Source organism: Topomyia yanbarensis, chromosome 2 (genome assembly GCF_030247195.1).
Source record: "Topomyia yanbarensis strain Yona2022 chromosome 2, ASM3024719v1, whole genome shotgun sequence".
NCBI lineage: Eukaryota > Metazoa > Arthropoda > Insecta > Diptera > Culicidae > Topomyia > Topomyia yanbarensis.
Genome location: NC_080671.1, coordinates 52443214 through 52459672, shown reverse-complemented (window position 1 = coordinate 52459672; position 16459 = coordinate 52443214). Strand labels below are relative to the sequence as shown.

At 38.1% G+C, this 16459-nt stretch overlaps 1 protein-coding gene across 2 annotated transcripts in view; it reads left to right on the top strand.

Moving 5' to 3' along the window:
• Window positions 1-16177, top strand: part of LOC131684956 (troponin C) — a 38351-nt gene extending 22174 nt beyond the window's left edge. For both annotated transcript variants that reach the window (XM_058968250.1, XM_058968251.1), the window contains exons 2-4: window positions 5819-6132; window positions 15062-15171; window positions 15236-16177. In XM_058968250.1, coding sequence (XP_058824233.1) covers window positions 5819-6132; window positions 15062-15171; window positions 15236-15264 — 453 coding nt within the window. In that variant the 3' untranslated portion in view covers window positions 15265-16177. The remainder of the gene's footprint in view (window positions 1-5818; window positions 6133-15061; window positions 15172-15235) is intronic.
• Window positions 16178-16459: the final 282 nt, after the last annotated feature.

Here is a 16459-nt window from a genome sequence, read left to right as displayed (position 1 = left end):
AAAAAAATAATAATGGAATTAAAAATTCAAAGATCAGTTCGCTCTCAGTTGTCGTTCGAAACACATGTCTAACCTCACGGCGCGGAGCCAACGATCATCGGTCGAAGTCGACAACAAAGAATCTTTGTTTCTACATAGAGTGCGTATTGTGTAAATCAAAATGTGTGATATTCAAGGCCGGCCTTTGTTAGTTAACACGGATATGATTGACTTCAAGGGAAGTTTAGTGCGCCCATTTGCTGAAACATCAAATGAAACTCGATGTAAAGGAAATATCCTGCATACAAATACAACATGTGAAAAATGCAGTACTATTAGTATTCAAGCAGTTAAATATGGCAGAACGCTTCGTTTCCGAAAACAACCTCAAATACATTTTAGAGCACGGAAGTGTTAAATTCAAGATTCCCGTGTACATTGCCACTAACGAAGTCAGTATACGTCTACACGATTTAGCACCGCGTACCTCACTGAGCTACATTCAGAGCAACATGTCTCAATATGGAAAAGTGCTTGGGATTCAATTTGACACATGGAGAAAAAAATTTCCTGGTATGGATAACGGAGTTAGAGTGGTAAAGATGCACTTAACCCGCCTTATTCCATCATTCATCATCCTTGGTCAACGAACTCTTTATCCACAAAGAACACTATGTACTTATGAAGGTCAACTTGCCACGAGTCAATTTTGTGAACGAACTGCTCACTATGAAACTTCTTGCGCGGATGCTGCTAAGAAAAATGGAACATTTGCTGGCGGACGCAAACCAGAATCATCATTTTCAACTATACCAATGGCTACAACTACAGCACAACCAGCTACAGCTATACCCACCACAAACCTACAAAAATCGAATAACGCCAACAACAACGGACACCCTCAGTTTTTTTTTTAAATCAACTACCAGTACCACAAAATGTTGCTTAAATGATAACAACAACGAGTTTACGCTAGTGACTCGTAAAGGGACAAAAAGCCAAAAGAGATTGCTACCGATACCATTACCAGTGACGATAGTATGGACGAAGATAACATCCTAGAAACAAGCAAACATGATGATTCTCAGTCATTATCGGGCGACACTGCAAACAAATCAAGGAAAAAGATTTCTGCGCGCACTAGACTGCGTCGGGAAAATCTAATTGTTACACAATAGCTTTTTTATATTTATTTCTGTAAATATTTAAAAAAATGTAATTCTGGCTCTGTGAAACTACCAGCAATGAGCCGTCTCAAATAAACGATTAAAAAAAATTCAAAGAAAACAACTGATTCTTCTATCTATTCTGTATTAATCAAATAATACGAAGATCGGTTAACTATGTTGCGAGTTTTTACTAAAATGTAAACAAAAGTCGCACTCACACGTATCATAGGTGTGTATTTGTTTGGCGTGTCATAATCGTGCATGGTAAATTTTCCATTGATAAAAAGCATCAATTATTAACATTTATTCATATCTTTGGCATTATTTGGTCTATAAACAATCGGTGAGATTCATGTTGGTGGGAATGAGTCAGGGAATGGGTGACGGGCATAGCGTAGTTGGTAAATCGATTGCATTGTACGCAGCTCACCTGGGTTCGATTCCCAACCCCGCACATAGGGCTAAAGATTTTTCCAAATGAGATATCTCTAACCCGAAGAGGCGAATGAGGCTAAGGTTAAAACCTCTATAATTAAAAAGGAGTCAGGTTATAGTGCTACCAAATATACTGTATTTCTAGTTTAAAACTGAAACTGCATGTTTCTCACAATTCGTGTATTTTTGTTTTGAAAATGATTATGCCATTGTGTTTCTCAGGTAGTTTTACGCATACACGTCAAGATAACTTGAACCAATCGTTTGGAGTAAAAAATTAAAAATTTCTCAGAGCGTCTCTCGCTATATCCAAGCAAAATGTCAAAATTCTGAAAACGCCACTTTGTAGAGATTTTTTAGACAAGTAATGTGGCATATCCAACTCAGTTTACCCCAAAATGGCGTTTGTCTTAAGATAGCACAACAGCGACGAAATATGTTTTGTCATTGTTCCCATTTTGTCAACCTAACATAAATCAAGGGGGCTGATAAAAACGGGTCTTCGCTATAATAGGAGAGCCTGGGGCTAGCTGGCGGCAGGGGTAAGTTTCTCCGTTTGTAGTAGACATATGGCGCTGTTTCTCCTTGTTTATTGCAAGCAATGTGAAATATATTATCCATTGTGTTCAGAGCCGTAGCAATTTTGTTTTATGTGGTGGGGCCAATTTTTTTAAAATTAAACTTAACGTATATTCAAACTTTCTATGTTGCAAAGACGTTCAATTAGCAAGGGCCTGAAGACATAAAGTATTATTCAATGTTAAGAGCCATAATTTCAGCTTTATTTTGTAAATCAAGGTCATAATTAAAATTATTCTCAATATAAGTTTTGTACCTTTCCCAATTCGCTTTGTGATAATTGAACACTGTTCTAATGGGATTGGAAACAACTTCTTGAGATAGTGAAAAAGTTACTGGAAGATGATTAGAATCAAAGTCAGCATGTGTAATCAATTCGCTACAAAGGTGACTTTGATCTGTCAAAACCAAATCAATTGTTGATGGATTCCTTACAGACGAATAGCACGTAGGATCATTCGGGAACAAAATTGAATAATAACCCACAGAGCAATCATTAAAAAGTAGTTTGCCGTTGGAATTGCTTTGAGCATTATTCCAGGCTCGGTGTTTGGCGTTAAAATCACCGATTATGAAAAATTTCGACCGATTTCTTGTAAGTTTTTGTAAGTCTCCTTTCAAGAAATTAATTTGCTCGCCAGTGCACTAAAAAGGTAAATAGGATGCAGCAATTTGTTGATACCAAGATCAGTTTCAACTTCGATACCCAAACTCTCGATCACCTTGGTGTCAAGAGAGGGCGTAACGGAATGGTTGATCCTGCGATTAACCGCTATTGCGATTCCTCCGCCGAATCCAACGATCAAATCGATGAATAACAACAACATTAATTTCATTACAATTTTGTTAGCCAATTCCCACCCTGCTTGAAAAGCTTCAAACATGGAGGTAGAATTTAACATAGCAATCATCATAGGTAACATAGAGTTTTGCAGGTATTTTAATTTTTCTTCCGTTACGCTACCTAGATCCATTGGACTAAAGGGAGCGTTGGGTGCAAACGAGTTTGTAGGCGTGGTAACGGTAGCCGTTATTTTGGCCTAATTACCTGCCACTGAAGCATAAGATGACACACCATTGTAGGAGGAGGTAGGAGAAGTTGTTAATTTATTTTGAATCGGATTAACACGTTTGGACGTGTTTTCTTGAAGTGTACCTGAAGAAGTAGGTACATTTTTTATTTGTTGTTTTTGTTATCTAGAACGAGAGTTTATAATTTTTTCTCGAACAGGACAACCCCAGAAATTCGATTTATGATTTTCGCTACAATTAGCGCATTTGAAACTTTTTGTGGTTTTTTCACTGTATCTCTCGTGTGCGATTTATCACCACAGATCATACATTTAGAATCCAAATGACATTTTTTGTGCTGTGTCCAAAGCCTTGGCGTCTACGACACTGGGTCACACTTTGAATTCTGCTCCCATGTCGTCCATAATGTTCCCACTTTACTCGCACGTGGAACATAAAACATGCTTTTTCAAATACTTTCAACTTATTAACCTCATTACGGTTAAAATGAATTAAATAAAGCTTCTGGATAATTCCAGAGCGTACTGGCGTGTTCTCGCCGCTAGCCTTTCTCTTCATAAGAATAACTTGTGAAAGAGAAAAGCCAAGTAATTTTTTCAATTCGTTGGATATTTCATCCAAACTTTAACCTTGTGGTAGCCCTCTCAAGACAGCCTTGAATGGTCTAGCTGTCTTGAATTCATATGAATAAAATTTATATAACTTCTCCGTAAGATACTGGAGTAGTCGTTTGTGGCCAATCAATTCTTCCGCTATAACTCGACATTCTCCTCCTCGGCCAATCTGAAAAGAGACTCTCACGTCCGGAAGGAACGTCGAAAGCTCAGTTCGAAAGGCTTTGAAGTCAGAGATCATCACTGTTATAGACGGAGGCGATTGCGTTTTTTCTCATTGGCATTATGCGCAATGCGAAGAAATTTAGAAATTTCATCAGTTTCACATTCGGATAAAACATCGAATGAGTTGTTGCAGTCAATTGAATTTTCGGGTGGAGAAGATACCCTTTTCCGTTTGGCTTTAATTTTTGGCACACGGCCTTTCTGGGAGGACCCAGGCATGTTAGAAGAATTAAATATTTCTATAGGCTGAATTGTTCTTGAAAAATGTTTTAGTCTTGAAAAAGACTGATTGAGTAGAAAAAGTAGGTAGTCTTGAGAAAGACTAATTGTCGAAAAACTATAGGTAGTCTTAAGAAAGACTGTTGCTGTTGAAAAACTTTAGGTAAACCAGGAGCTATCAAGATTTGTGACCGGTTCGAACGAAGGTTCAAGCCGGTATGATTTGCTAATTCTAATTCGCTTCATCCTTCCCACTAATAAATAATATATGTGGAGCTCATGTGCCCTGGTGCGAACCAATGGTAACATAAATTGCACGATTTTCTAATTTCTTGAAGTCCACTCACAACAACGGGCTCAGACCACTAGAACTGTATTTTATAAATCATTAATACGTTCAACCATTCGCTGTCAATCGGCAACATTTATCATTTTCGGCTCATTTAATTCTGTAGCAGTTTTCCCCTGGTTTCCGCCATTCAAATCGGCTATAATTTGTGCAAAAGAAATATTTTAGTTAGCTACGCGTACCTACCACGATACATTCGTTCGTCATTGATCTGAAAGCGACTGAATTTTCCCAGACAGAAGTGCTGCCAGCTGCACCCGTAATTCCGCTCATGACGGATATCATTTACTCGGTGAATTATTGAGTGCGAGCCAAGTGACGGTGATATAATTATTAGCGATTGATTCAACTAACGGAGGGCCGCGCTTGGAAACAGCAATGGCATCAAATTAATTGATCCGCTTTATGTGGGATTTTTCCTTCATTTTTGCAGGATGGATTGATAAATGTTCTACATCTGTTGCGGTAAGATGAAATGTCACCAAGGATCTTCGGTTGAGTGATTCAGAATATAGGCATTAATTGTTGGCAAATGAATGGTAATTCAAAACGGGCAGTTTATTTCGTGGAATGATCATCGGCCGATTTTTTAAAATTATTATTGCTATATGCAAGTTCACGTCATTTCTTTCAAATGTAGTATTTTGTTTACCGAAAGATAAAATGCCAACAATTCAATGAATGCAAGGTTATCCCGTCGATTTAATGAACTATCTGATATGGTAAACAATTTTCCTGATCCAACTGAGATTTTATAAGATATGAAATATCGGACAGCATCTTTAATCAGCAGGGTATCCAATATCAGCAATGTATTGTTATAAACATATGAACAAACTGGCTTATTTTTTCCGCATTGAACGTAAACATCAGTTTATATTGCATCCATACAAATATTTCCCTACTATGTATATTTATCTGAGAAGCTCATTGACGAGTTTTCTCTTAATAGAAACGTGCTGCCTCCAACGATGGAACGAATGTAATTTTAATACATACCCTAACTACCATCCATGCTACCGAATTTTGATAAAAACAACAGCAGGTTCCAAAGGAATTAGAATGGCAAAAAAATAGAAGCATCAACATTTGTTTCTTGTTGATACAAAAGGTGTTACATGCAAATCTGGTACATAAATACAACCGTATTTTTAATTTCAATAGTTTCCAGCTTCAAAATATTTAAAACTAATTGATTATCCGTGTTGTCTTTGTAGGAGGATGAAGAGCAAAGGCTACTCATTATGCGCAAAGCATTCCAAATGTTTGACACAACCAAATCGGGTTTCATCGACACCTCGAAAATTTCTACCATCTTCGACACGCTGGGCCAAAAATTTGACGAAGGTGAACTGCAGGACCTGATCGAACAGGAGGACCCCGAAGAAACGGGAAAGGTGAACTTCAATGGATTCGCAAACATTGCCTCGAACTTTCTGGTGGAGGATGAGGACGCCGAAGCGATGGAGAAAGAACTGAAAGAAGCCTTCAGATTGTACGATCGAGAGGGAAATGGTTATATCACAACTAGGTGAGTGGTTTACTTCGCCGAAACGCATTTATCTCTGGTAGAACACAAAAAAGTAGTATCGCTGGAGTACTCATTAATCGAAAGCTTAGATGTTCCCTTTATAACTGGGTATAGTTTTGAAATGTTCTATCGGGGGAACATGGATTTTTTTGACATTTAGCTGATCAATATGTAAGAAAGTTTTCCAATGAACAGTTATAAACATATATCGCACATTAAGGTGGATGAATTCTAGAGAAAATTTTCAATAGGACGTAAGTAACAATGAGAGATTCTCTTTGAGGTCTTTCTCTTCTGTTCATTACTCGGCCATTTCAACATTTACTACTCTACTCTTTGCATAATATTGTAGTAAAAACCGTCGGCTTTCGATATGTACTGGAAAATTAGTACAAAGTGTTGTAATGACGTCGTAATAAACGAAAGAGAAAGTAAACAAAGAGAGGCTCTCAATGTTACTTACGTCCATATGAAAAAGTACTCGAGAAATCAATATCACTGAAACATTCGCCAAATGGAAGCTTGCTCCTCTTTTAAATGAGACAAGTTTTGAATGCTCTGGTACATTTTTTTTATTTTGGGAATAAAAATAAATATCTAATACTCAAATATAATAAACCAAACCAAATTTCGATTTCATTAATTCTCATCAGCTTAATCCGAACTCTTTTTCTTGCGGAAAATCACGCACAACTAGAGGTATTGCTCAGAAACCCAAATAGTGTTTTCCTTTTTTTAGAGCTAGCGTCAAACCGGCGCTAGCTTAGTTCTGTCACTAAGTTAGTGTCTAATGAGACGAAGTCGAAACGCAAACTCCATAACTAATTTAGTTTTAGATTTTGTACCCTTCGCGCGCAAAAATGGTTGTAAACAATGTTCTCCTTAATAGAGAAAAAAATGTTTACACCCAAATCTGTTCTCCACTAAAGAGAAATATAGCATAGTGCTATAAAATGACTAGAGATAACTAAAATTCAAAATTAGTTATAAGAGTCATCTATCCGATGATCACATTTTAAAGATTCGATTCCACTCTTGCTTATGCACTTAAATTCCTTGTTTATCACCTTAATGTCGACGAGGTGGTTTGAGAGAGAGACATGCTGGAACCGTACCGTAAAGCATATACCAATCCCATGGATGACTCAATCGCGGAAACAGCTGTAACACATTTCAATCGGCCACCGCCAATACATATATACAGACATATCCATGAGACAGTTCTCTATCGATGGTAACATATTTATAACTATTTCCCACTTTTTTCGCGCTTCGAACGACAGAACATCTGCTATGTGTCAACATAGAAGATGCGCGCCGAAAGCAACACAGGAGATCCGCGTAAACAGCAACGCTGATTGGTAGAAAAATTTGGACATTTGAATAGATAAATCTCTCCATTGACTTTTACGGATACTCATGGGCAATATAAAAATATAACATATTCGACAGCATCGGGCTTTCTTTTGGTGTGTGAACCCTGACTGTGAGCCGTTAAGCGAATAGATGATGTACGAACGACCGAGTGCTACTTGAGGGCCAAATTCCATGTCACTCACCAGTCACCACCACCACCGACCGGCGTTAGTCTGTTGAGCCAATGCCAATAGAAAGGAGCCGGACCGCCGATATGTTGCCATCTTCTCCGATATAGATATAGAAGTATAGTGAAAATTTAAATACTATTGCCACATGCCCTTGTCTAGAGTTTGGTGGAATTTTACAGCGATAGAAAGAAAATCAGCCTTACTCTTCAACCTGTCCGTTTCTCTACTTCGCCGGAGAGCTTTTTTCATTGGACAAATTTAACCCTCTCTTGTATAAATGTCACTGCCAAATTCAGCGATTTATTGTAGCGTATGTCGTAATTTCAGGCTTCCCGTTCCAATCTAGTGTAGTAAATGCCCCACACCAAATTGCATCACGGTTAAACGCTGCAATTTGGGTATTTTCTCTTGAAAATTTGGGTAGTAGTAGTTTAGAGCGTACTTTTTACATTGTATTTTTATCGCTATCAGTTTTTCGAGAATTGGAATTGATTTTGAGCAAGCACTTGGAAAATCCTCAACTCTCATCGGGACATCGGAAAACAACACGAAATTGTGCAGTGAACGGTAAGTCGTGTGATTAAACGTTACTACGAAACTCTGAACGTCGAACGGAAGGAGATATGTGGTAAGAATGGATGTTCTATCAGTGATCACGATCACAATCGTATAGTGAAAGCGTTTAAGCGGAATCCGAATGCTTCGGTCAGGGATGTGACCAAAAAGTTGAATCTGTCCAAGTCTTTCGTTCAGAGAGCCAAGGATCGGGAGGCACTGCATACGTACAAAGTGCAGAAGGATCCAAATGGTGACGAACAGCAAAATACGGTGAGAAAGTCATGGGCCCGGAAACTTTACACCCCAATGCTGACAAAGCTTCATTGTCTCATCATGGATGATGAGACTTACGTCAAAGCGGACTTCCGGTAGTTTTCTGGATTACTATTCTTCGCCCAGCACAACTTTGATGTTCTGGCGGAAGTAAGAAAGCAGAAATTTCAAAGTTTGCCAATAAATACATGATTAGGCAAGCGATCTGCTCATGTGGTAAACGGAGTGCGCCGTTCGTGACGGATTGTAAACGGGGAGATTCACCTCAAGGAGTGTCTACAAAAGCGCAGAAGCGTTTTCTCAGTTGAAGCAACACGAGCTTCTTACGATCTTCTGACCTTCTAGCTTCGTGCCACTATGCGAAGCAAACGGGGACACTTTCGCACCCAAGGCCATGAATCTCCTCCCCCCTCTCCAACGCAACGAAACAAAGGCCCATCAAAAACGCTGGGCAATTATGACGTAGGCATTACGGAAGCCTCCCAAGGAGGTCAAATCTGAGGAAGACATGAAGAAAAAATGGGTTTTCGTACATGCACTTTGATGTGGGACACCCTTTACCGGGGCACAGTGGGTCCACTAAATACATAAGCCGGACAGAAAGAACAAATTAGTCTAGTTTTATTTTTAAATCTAAAGTATCATGAAATTGATTAGCGTCAAATTCGCGTGATGTCAAAGTAGTGATAATAGTAACAGGATGCCAAATCAAGTCAAAACAGAGTTTAACTGTTTCATCACATCCACAAATTGCCTTCCACATAAAAAAATTGGGTTTGTTTTTGACATTATTTACTCTGAAACCAATCTGAACAAGGAAGTTTGAGCTGAGGGAAAGGATTTTTGCTAAGATATTTTTCTGTTCATTCCGACGTGGTGTATTCTACACTTTGTAAACATGTTATTCAGAACACCTTTTCTAGTTACATCAAAAATTGTCACGTTCAATTGAATTGCTGTAACTTTGGTCCTCAACCAACCCATCCCCCTGTATGATGCCAGATATCACCACCAGACATGATGTGTGTAATTGTATCGTAATAGCTTGCTTAAACATATTCGAACTGGTTATTCTAGTTATGAAACAAAGCACATTGAAAATGTCTTACTGCACTATCTTAGGGTGACCATTAGACTGCCCAGAAAAATAATGAATTTTCGAAAACACAATCGGCCCACCCCTGAGTCGATTCCTAGTCCCACCAGGAGTACTTGCTCCAAATTTGAAGCAAATCGAACAAGTCTTGCTACCGGACCAACGTGCTTGAAGTTTGTATGGGATTTTTCGACAATTTACATGGAGAAAACCCTCTTGCTCACATTTTCACCGCTAGGTGGCACTGTATACATCAGATTATCACCAAAAGTGAAACTTAAGAAGATAATTTTATTATCTACAACTTTGTTGAAGACTGCAAAGCGATCTGACTCCAATAAGAAAAGTTATTAAATTTTTAACGAAGTGATGTCTGAGTCAGTTTTGCATGGGGCCTAGCAGTGCATGGTAGTGTATCAGTACTAGGTTCTAACAAACTAAACATTTTTGTGGATTAATGGTTAGATTTAGCTAAATAGTATGTTCGGAAGAATTGCAGTACATAATACGAGCTATGTTTTGGTTAGAAAATTTTAGTGCAATATGTGACCGCATAGATGGCGCCATCACTAACTTTTCAACGGAGAGAGATAGAATATCGAAATGTTTGGAGGAATTACTGCAATATTCTTGTTCTACAACTTTGTAGAAGACACCTAATTTCTATCTGTCTTCGTTGAAAAGTTAGTGTTGGCGCCATCTATGCGGTCAGATGTGGAACTACAATTTTCTAACCAAAACATAACTTGTATTATGTACTACAATTCTTCCGAACATACTATTCAGCTAGATCTAACCATTATTCCATAAAAATGTTTAGTTTGTTAGAACCTAGTACCGATACACTACCATGCACTGCTAGGCCCCATGCAAAACTGACTCAGACATCACTTCGTTAAAAGTTTAATAACTTTTCCTATTGAAGTCGGATCGCTTTTTAGTCTTCAACAAAGTTGTAGATAATAAAATTATCTTCTTAAGTTTCACTTTTGGTAATAATCTGATGTATACAGTGCCACCTAGCGGCGAAAATATGAGCAAGAGGGTTTTCTCCATGTAAATTGTCGAAAAATCCCATACAAACTTCAAGCACGTTGGTCCGGTAGCTAGACTTGTTCGATTTGGCTCAAATTTGGAGTAGACACTCCTGGTGGGACTAGGAATCGACTCAGGGGTGGGCCGATGGGGGTCATTTTTTTCTGTCACTCTAGTGACCATACGTCCTGGTTTTCCAAGACATGTCCTGGTTTTTCAATGACTGTCCTGGTGTCCTGGGAAGTCGAGGAAAACGCTTGATTTGTCCTGGTTTTTGCCCTGTAAGCCTAAAATATTTTTCTTTATTGAGTCTTCGCTTTATTTCCTCAGGTTCAGATCGCAGTCTTTTTTAATTTCACAACTTTCTTCTCTTACGTGGAAATTGAAAAGGAAAAGATCAAGCCGTTCGTATGTACATAGCATATTAATGACCTGTAGTCCGTTTACAAGGAAACTTGACAGTCCTTATTTTACATTTTTTCATATTTTCAATCTATCTAATATTTTTAATCACAAACGACGACAATGAATGCGGTTCATTTACGTAACGACCGGCATCAACGCTTTCGTGTGAGGGCCTCTCCCTTTGACTATGCAGAAAAAAGTGCACATAGCGAGAGGGCAAACTTTATTACGCCACACTCTCACCGAGCAGTCGGAGTACAGCAGCAAAACAAAAATGTATTTTACTGCTGTACGGAAAAATGTACTCGGTTTGGCTACCGTTCTGGCAAGAGCAGTACCCGATCAGAAACACATAACAAAAATATTTCAACACTATATCTCGCATTGTTAGGGTAAGGTGGGGTAAATCCGACCTAGTAAATGGTTTTGGCTGTAAAATGCTCATTTTACATCGGATCAAGTCGTTTTATATACCAAATTAAAGGTTAGACTTCTGGGCAACTTTCTATATAAAGCATTTCATTCTGATCTTGGGAATATTTTGAGATACAAGCGTTTTACGAATATGTTCATTTTTGCTGTTTTCAAAAATGGTGGGGTAAACCCGACCCCCTTATGTTTTTGGTTGATTTAGTGCAGATATTACCCAAATTTTATGGGTTTCAATGATAAATCAATGAATGTTGTGTTATTGAATTGAAACATGAAGAAAATGGAGTTCAATGTCAATCTTGGAATGCTAAAATCACGAGCAGTAGCACGTAATGATATTCCCATTTGCATCAGAGCAATTGCTTGACGAATACTATAATCATCACGTTTTTGTGTCTTTCGTTTGTAATTATGAACCATTTTTCATAAAAATAATATAAAATAACGACAAAAATATATTTCAATATGATAAATAAACATTTTCTTAGCAAAAAAGCGGTCGGATTTACCCCACTATTTAGAGGTCGGATTTGCCCCACCGCGTCATTTTTCATTACGATGCAATTAAAAAAAGTTATGAAATAGGTTGAACCAAATTCATCTATGCACTTTGTAGGATTTTAATCAAAGAATTTAAATCCACTTACATTTTTTATGCAATCACTTTAACAATCAGAAATATCCTGTAGGCAATAAAGCACAAAAGTCAAATCAAAAGTTGTAAAAACACGCTTTTTGTCATTTGAGCATCTCAATGTAGTTTAATAAAATGCTGTCATGCCACCATTATGATTATTTTCGATGCTCTACACGACACCATTGATATTAGTTCGCGTAGTACTTCTGATTTTCGGTAACAGAGGGGGGTCTGGTTTACCCAACGGTCGGATTTGCCCCATCTTACCCTACTTGTTATGAATTTCTGTTATTTTAACTACTAACGAGACCTAATTTATAACTCAATATGTTACAAAAATTGTGTTCTGTTATAATCTTGTTATTTCATTCTGATCGGGTAGTGATGCGTCGCTGTAGCGGGCTGTACGGCTTGTGCAAATTTAAATATACCGGAAAAAATGTAGTTTACCGGTACCGTTCGCATCCCTGACTGCTATCGTCTTCGCTCCAACGTTCGACCAGAGAATGAGCTCGCCCGAGCAATGCTGCAAGTTATATACCCGAGGATGACGTCATCGGCAAAATCAATACAGCCAATCAGAGCCATGGAAAGGAGACATCGCAAGCGCTTGGCCGCTGGATGCCTAGACCAATGAATCGCAGTGAAATGTCAATATGCCTGATTGCTACTGCTGTTCTTTACGGCTCGACGTTCGACGGGGGAATGAACTCGCTCGAGGAATGATATTCTTTAAATAGTCGAGAATGAGGTCATTTATAGAAGCGTTGTGTGCTGGGTGCTCAAATCTGTCGTACGAGACGCTATAGGCACGATGTTACTTGTCTGGCAAAAGAGCTACAACTGATTCAAACAGGCACGCGGCACATTTATTTATAACTTTTCGGGTTCGTTTGAGTCACTAAGGTGCTCCCTATTGACGGCTCTTCCGGGGATAGATTGACTGATGTGTTTTCACGTTTTCCGAGATCTATTCGTTTTTGCTTGTTTTTCAATAGTGTGCTATTGAAATACAAAAACACTATAGCAGTGAGACATAATTTCAGTTAATTCCGAATTGTTTAGTGATAACCAGACGGAAATCCGTTCATAAATAACAAAGTTATTAGCGTTCAAAATAATGACGCCAAAACGTGGCATCGTTTGATTTTAGATTTTAGAATGACACCCTGTCCCAGATAGTGCAGTAGGACATTTTCAATGTCAAATAGGTACCTTGGGGTTTTCAGTCGGAACCAGTGCCATTTGTAATGTTGTATGGCAAAAATGTACCGTAAAACGGGGGAACGTTGATCAATTTTTCCACAGTTTTTCAAATAACTTTCTTCAAAACAGGTAGACGTAACTGCTTGATTTTTTAAAACAAGTACTGGTACCCATAGATTGGAAACGTACAAATTGTTTAGTAATTTATTTCGTTTTACTAGAAAAATAAAATACAATTTTCGGGGTAAATTTGATCAGCAAAATAGAAACTAACGCTCCAAATTTTGTGTAAATTGCATAACTGTAGGCGATTTTATGGCCCGATATTATGTCGTCTCGTAAGAAAACCAACTTGTCTGAATACGGTCGACTTTTATTAAATTTTGTCAGGAAAATAGTCGAAATTAAATATTTGGCAATAAAAATCTTGCATTTTTTTAATAAATTATTTGACAAAAATATTTACGGTTTCTGAAAAAGTGATCAGTTCAGTTGAAGTTGATTGATTTCCTTAATATACAAGGAACAGATTGAAACGATGCATGAAAGTTGAATCATTTTCAATTTGAATTTGTGTTCACAAAAAATACATTAAATGACGAAATAATCGTTGCCGGTAGATGCTGAACATGTGTAGAATATGGTTTGTATTATGTTTCGATGATTTTATTAGACGGAATCATCGTTACATAAAAAAGTCTCATTTGATCAAACTTACCCCGGTGATCAAAGATACCCCGTTTTACGGTAACTGGGAATATAAACAAAAACAATCATTCATCGCTACCACCCATCATCAAATGAAGGTGCTGAAAGGAAAAATTGTTTACGATTCAATCATTTGTGCCATGCTTTTAAGTCGCAATGTATCAAAAAATTTCGATTCATTTCGATTTGGTCACAATCGTGAAAACTCTTCTTGTGATGTCAATCCTGTTAGCACTAACAATACTAATGGAATCACAAATCCAAAGGATTGCGGTGGGGACAATTGATCACACGAAGACTGGATTCAGAGAAGATGAAAGCTTGTTGATTAACTACCCAAAAAGACATCTGTTTCATCCCTCGTCACCGCTCTTCTTCTATTGAATGGACGGATGATTTATTCATACTTCTTCCTTCCCAAATTGATTTGTATTCATCATCATTAGCAGCTAAAGTAAACTGAGAGCAAAGGGGCAAGTGAGTTGAAAGAGAAAATATATCGAAGATTTTTTGCGATTCAAATTAGGGTAGCGTTTCAATTGAAATTATGTATTATTCATAAATAGTAATTGAATATTGCGAATTCTAAATCGAATGGGTCAATTTAGGATTTTTAAAGTTATATATTCAAAGCTAACGGATCCCCTTCTTATTTTTGTTCTAATATCCATAGCACTGCCGAGATTACAGCATCACTCATCGTTTTCTTGAGATCAGTTCTCGATAAATTTACGATTAGGACGCATAAATTAACTGTCAATAATCACGTTGAGGGGAAATGTTGGACAAACCGTTACTTGCTTATCACTATTTGTTAATATTAAATAAAATAGAAAAGTTTTCTCTTTCGTTGTCGGCTGATTTTTTGTATTATACTCTTCTTCACATCGGATTTCATTATTTCAATACATAGCAGCTTGCCCCACTATCCTCAAAACGTATATCTAGCGGATTCAATAATCTTCATGTGCTCCGTTCTGGCGCGGTAAACATTTCTAACTGTTTTTCTTGTTTGTTTCTCTTTCCCCACAGCACACTGAAGGAAATTTTGGCTGCTCTGGATGATAAACTATCGAACGAAGACCTGGATGGCATGATCAACGAAATCGATGCCGACGGATCCGGAACTGTTGATTTTGATGGTATGCAACATCCGTACGCATATATCAATGAGCAAGCTGACTTTAATTCCAATTATACTTGCAGAGTTCATGGAAATGATGACCGGGGAGTAATCGGACTGTAAAGGGAGGCGGTATGTTCGAACTGAGCCACCAACAGCACACAAACAACGACAGTGTAGAGATCGTAGCGAGTTCCTGTGTTTTTGTTTTCGTGAAGGTCCTTCTGGTTTTACTCCGCTTTGCCGCTTTCCTTTTTCAATTTGCTGCTGCTGACACTGAACACGTGTCTTCTTACATCCACCGGCACTTGCAAGTACATCAGCGTGGGTTTAATCTGTTCCGGTCGACCATCAAGCGCCTATCCAAGGATCAGTATTTTTCTTTATGATTGAATCACCACCTCCCAGTCACCACCCACAAAAGTACAGGGAAAAAATCATGCTAGGGAAAGAAGGGCTGAGGCAGCATGTAGGTTCGATACGAAGCAGCTAGACGGCACGTTTCAAGTTTCAAGAGTAAATGAAATTTCACCTCGCTAGTCAATCACGTACCACTTTTCTACTCTCTAACACAATCAGTTTGCGGAATTCGTCACGACCTTTCCTCGTACCTTCCCCTCCGAAACAAACAGCAACGATGCAAATACGAGACATTTCCTTCTCTCTCTCTCTTTTATATTCCAGTCAACAATTTAGTTCACCGTACAAGTAATCAAGGTCCAAATCGATCAGCAATTGAATTTGATTTGAATTGTTTCCTCGGTTCTATTTTTAGCTTCCGCCGTATCATTTGAGCGCTTATTTTTCGTGGAAATATTTTCTGAACAGCCACCAATATGAAAGTGTTATTTACCCATTACTCTTCTTGCTTCCATTACTAGCTCTCGATCTGCCCTTTTGCCACAATTGCAGCTGTTTTCGCCAATCACTAGAATACCACACTTATTGTTCAATGTAGATATTTTAAAGTATGACGATATTATGTAATATCGAAACGATAATAAAAGCCATTATTTATTAAGAAATTGATGTTGCATTTGGTTTTCTTTTGAAATAGTCCGTAAAATGTAGACTTGTGCTGCCTTAACATTCCGGCAGTCGCGCTAGTGCACTGAGTGCGCGCTGCTCTGAAAATCTAGTGAAATCGTCTTAGGGCACCAGCTGCTGCTCGTCCAGTAGGCCATAAGCGCGACTTTCGGAGTGTTAAACAATAACTTGAATGATGTTCGCAATGTAGGATTCAAAATGTATGTGTAAGTAGCCCAAATGAAAGATTTTAAACTTCTAATCTCTATTACAGTCAGGTT